Raw genomic sequence first — 4,227 nt, 5'->3', positions numbered from 1 at the left:
GAATCCCTCCTCCCCAACTCCACCCACCAAAAAATGTTGTTGATTCCCTTGGATATTTGTTGATCACACGTGCGTATGGAAACTCAATGGGACCGGTCAGCCGAGTATATGATGTGGGATTGGTGACTGACATGGACGGGTAATGATTTATTTGTTTAGTTATTTAGAGAGACAAAGGAACAGGTCCTTCCGGCCCAACCAACCTATTGAACACGAGCCTAATCAAAGGAACATTTCCAATGACCAGTTAACCTACTAACCTGTGCGTCCTTGGAATGTGGGAGGAAACCGGAGCACCCGAAGTAAATGTAGGCCCTCACGAAGAGAACGTAGAAACTCCTTACAGCCAGCGCCAGAATCAAACGTTTTACACAAGATCGCCCCAAGCTGTTATTGCGTCGTGCTAACCACTACGCTACCATAGTGCCTATGACGAGAGGCTCCCTCTCCCAAAGGGTTAATAACTCTGCCAGTATATCGGGTCACTGTGTGTGTGTAGTAATACGGGAGAATCCATCGTGGAGTTGTTCCCACTGTCTGCTTGTACCAATGTACACAATAGCTTTCTGCACCTTACTGTTACTCAGAACAGATTCCATCCCCACATTCAGACAGACTTCAATCCCTCTAACAGTCAGAGTGGATTTGAACTGAACATCTGAATGATTTGTGTGGAAACAGGAAGTCTGTACTGTCTGCTCTATTGTACCTGGATGTGTGAGGGATGGAAAGTGGCAAGAACTGAATCAGGGAAATAAGGGGGAAAGATTATTTTTTATTTTAAATCCAGGGATGAAACTGTGTAAACATTTAATTCATTAACTGTGTAAACATTCACCTTTAATTAATCAGGAGACTTTCCAGCCTGTGCAGTTTTAACGTTGGCTGCACCGACTACAATGCACGTACTGCTGGACTGCGCAGTCGGCAGCGTTCATCAGTCTCCCACCGAGCTTCCAGCAGCACTTCGTGTGTGTCCGCAACCTGTAGATCTGAGGGTTGTCTTTTGCACATTTGCTGGGGACAAAAGAGGACACGGACCTTTGCATCTGCCTCTTTCTGTGCAAATTTGGGAGATATCAGACACAGAACAATCTATTCATACACTTTTGTTTTATCAACTGATCTGCTCTTTGTTGGCCAGTGACACCGCCTCATCCTGATGGTGTGAGACGGTGAATAGGAAGGTTTCAAATACTTTGTTCTAGTTGGTCAGAAACAAGAGAAAATCTGCAGATGCTGGAAATCTGAACAACACACACAAAATACCGGAATAACACAGCAGGAAAGGCAGCATCTTGGGAATGAGTGAATAGAGAATGAAAGCGTGAATCCGGCGTAGGATAGAGAAGCGGACAAATATTACCAAAGGGTTTCGGCCCGAAACGGCGATGGTACTCTTTTCCTAGATCCTGCCTGGACTGCAGAGTTCATCGGGAATTTTGTGTGTGTTGCTCTGGTTGGCCAGTGTGAGTCGCCCTGATTTGCATGAGTTTCCTCCCTGGTATGAACGGCTCTATAAATAGGTACCATTGGCGACGGCGGCCACAGTCTGTCACAGATCCATCGGCTGAAGGGACGTAGGAAGCTGACGGACAGCAATGATACGGACGTTGTGCTTTTTCTTGTTTCTGGCAATGTGGCTGGGCTGTAAGTACCGGCGGCATGACTGCACCGCCAGCGTTTGTTGATGTGGGCTTTAGGGGACACATCAAAGAGTCAATCGTTAAAGATGAATTCCTGTTTTTTTACAGCTGGAGAGTCCCAGACTCTGACACAGCCTCCGACCGTGTCGGTGAGTCCAGGAGCCACGGCCACGTTAGAATGTAACATCGGAACAAAGGATGGCTATTATGTAAATTGGTACAAGCAGACACCGGGAACGGTTCCACAATGGATTCTGTACTACTATTACTCGCTCAGCGCCCCGACCTATGGGCCTGGCTTTAGCAGCGACCGTTTCACGTCGACAGCCAACAGCGCCGGCACCGATTACCAGTTAAACATAAAAAATGTGGATCTGAATGACGCTGCCGTCTATTACTGTGGAAAGTGGGTTTCATCGCCCAATGGCTACGCGTTGGGCCCGGGGACCAAGCTCTTCGTTACAGGTAAGTGACAGGGAAATCCCACCTGCAATTACCAGCTGCATGAATATAATCACCTGGCAATTAATCATTGATACATTATTCTTTCTTGGCGAATTTGATAATGAAAACGCAAATTTACGATCCAGTCATGCCACATACCGTGGGTCGATGAAGTTGTGTTAAGTGAATGTAGAGTTGTGTGTGAATTGGTATCCTCTTTAAACAAGCTCTTTTTTCAGTTGTGTTTTCTCTCTGGTGCCGTATTTTGTGTCCCTGGCATCTGTATTTTAATATTTCGTTTCTGAAATTGTCCGCCCGACTCTATGTTTGTGCGGCTTCAATCCAATCAGCTTGGCCGCTTTTACTCTGGTTGTTGGAAGTCAGCGTGAGGAGTTTCCAGCTTCTCAGAATGAGTCCCGAATTATCACTGGGGATATGATGGAGACCACGGTTGTCAAGACAACAGAACTACAAGTTTCAAGTTATTGCATGAGGAAGCTCTCGTGAAGCCTCCCTCCAACTTTCATTGAACTTCCATTTCTCCCGGTCAGGGAAGAACACTCCCGCAGAGAACCATCCAATCGCCTCGTCCTTCCCTCCTCTCTCCTGCCACCTTTTCAATTGAGCACTGCTCCTTTTGGGGTATGGCCGCTCAGTGAATCCGGTCGCTACACAGACTCAGGCCAGAGCTTTGGGTCTGGGGAGAATCCCACCTTCCTTCGCCCACCTTCCCTAAAACAGCTCTGTGAATGTCAGGACCACGCATATGTTGCCCTGCACTCTGGGTTAGCGTAGAAATAGGTTTACTCACATTACAGCTGTGGGTGATACGGGTGGGAGGGGGCGCATTGGTGATGAGTAGATGGAGCAAAGGGAAGGAACGTGTCACTGTTGGCACAGGCCGAGGAAGATCCCAAGAGCTGGAAGTGATGTCACCGACTGGTGATGCTGTAATCCAGCGACTCTGCAGCATTTGGCCACAAATGTCCAGTCCTTCAGTGTTGACTAAAATACACTGCCCTCCATCGACACTGACTTGCACCCTAGCGAAACCCTGAGCCCCATTCTTGGAAGCTGAAATCTTTCTCTCGCACTACCATCCAACTGTGAAAATATCGCGAGATATTCATTGACTTGAAACATGTCTCCTCTTGTTCCCGATCCAGATCAGCAGCTTCCCGACCCTTCAGTGAAACTGCTTGGGCCGTCAGCCGAGGAGATCTCCGCTAAAGGAACCGGCACCTTAGTTTGCCTGGTCAGTAAGCTGTCGGTGGGCTTCCCTGTGGTCAGCTGGACAGTGGACGGGAGTCCGACCAGCCGTGAGGTGAAAACCAGCGCAGTGAGGCGGAACACGGACAGAACTTTCAGTCTCAGCAGCTACCTGACGGTTCCCGGCACAGACTGGAGTAGTGGCAAGGTATACTCCTGCGTGGTTAATCTAGGAGCAGCCTCGACAACTTCCGCAACAGTCACACAGTCCAACTGTTAAAAAAGAGCGTGGCCTCGTATTTGTTTGCTTCGAACAGATTTTTTTTTGCATCTTTCACCTCCCTCTACCACGCTCTTCACTGTACTCCGAACTCTGACCAGAGTTCTCTGGTTTCCATTGTGTTGTTATAATATTTGCACCGAGACTGATTTTGCTCCGTTTCATTCTCCGAGAAACTACGTGGGGTAAAAGTGGCCTGTTACTTGTCATCATTAGAAATATCAGCTGGTGAATTGTTTTCTCTGTTACCAGGGATGGATCTAATTGAAGTTATTCATGAGTCTGTTAATGATTTCTCAGCAGTATCATACTGACAGGTGGCAACGGCCATAAACTGCTAATAAAGATGTTCAGTGCAGGAATGATTTCCGTGTCTGAGTTTTTTACTCTTGTAGGCGCATAACATTCTCATTTGGGTGGGAGGAGGGAGGAGACTCGCGCGGGCTGAACGGTTCCTACAAAGGAAGTCCGGCAATCTGAAATCCCACAGTCTTGCAGTTGGTGGAGAAGGGAAGGAGGGAGCGAGGGAAGGAAGGAGGGGGCGGTGGAGTGAGGAACAGAGTGTGAGACATCGACAGAGAAACAGACAGCCCTGGGGGTAGACGGAATTGTTGAGGTGAGACAAAGAGACTTCTAAGCGAACAGAGA

The 4,227-nt window shown here is 48.0% G+C and overlaps 1 protein-coding gene across 1 annotated transcript; it reads left to right on the top strand.

The window, feature by feature from the left end:
• The first annotated feature begins 1,554 nt into the window (after nucleotides 1–1,554).
• Nucleotides 1,555–3,941, top strand: LOC140740391 (immunoglobulin lambda-1 light chain-like). The gene is made up of 3 exons (XM_073069529.1): nucleotides 1,555–1,650; nucleotides 1,755–2,111; nucleotides 3,257–3,941. Exons 1-3 carry the CDS (start codon nucleotides 1,602–1,604, stop codon nucleotides 3,577–3,579), a joined length of 729 nt encoding a protein of 242 aa, XP_072925630.1. The 5' UTR covers nucleotides 1,555–1,601; the 3' UTR covers nucleotides 3,580–3,941.
• Nucleotides 3,942–4,227: the final 286 nt, after the last annotated feature.

This window comes from Hemitrygon akajei, chromosome 16 (assembly GCF_048418815.1).
Source record: "Hemitrygon akajei chromosome 16, sHemAka1.3, whole genome shotgun sequence".
Lineage (NCBI taxonomy): Eukaryota > Metazoa > Chordata > Chondrichthyes > Myliobatiformes > Dasyatidae > Hemitrygon > Hemitrygon akajei.
The sequence above is the reverse complement of the archived record's forward strand: the minus strand, read 5'-3'. Positions and strand labels throughout refer to the sequence as shown.

Bases quoted from the DNA above. Each gene is read 5' to 3' on its own strand.
- LOC140740391 (XM_073069529.1), top strand. From the start codon at position 1,602: ATGATACGGACGTTGTGCTTTTTCTTGTTTCTGGCAATGTGGCTGGGC. The intron at 1,651-1,754 runs GTAAGTACCGGC...GTTTTTTTACAG, and splicing joins TCTGGCAATGTGGCTGGGCT to CTGGAGAGTCCCAGACTCTG. The intron at 2,112-3,256 runs GTAAGTGACAGG...TTCCCGATCCAG, and splicing joins GACCAAGCTCTTCGTTACAG to ATCAGCAGCTTCCCGACCCT.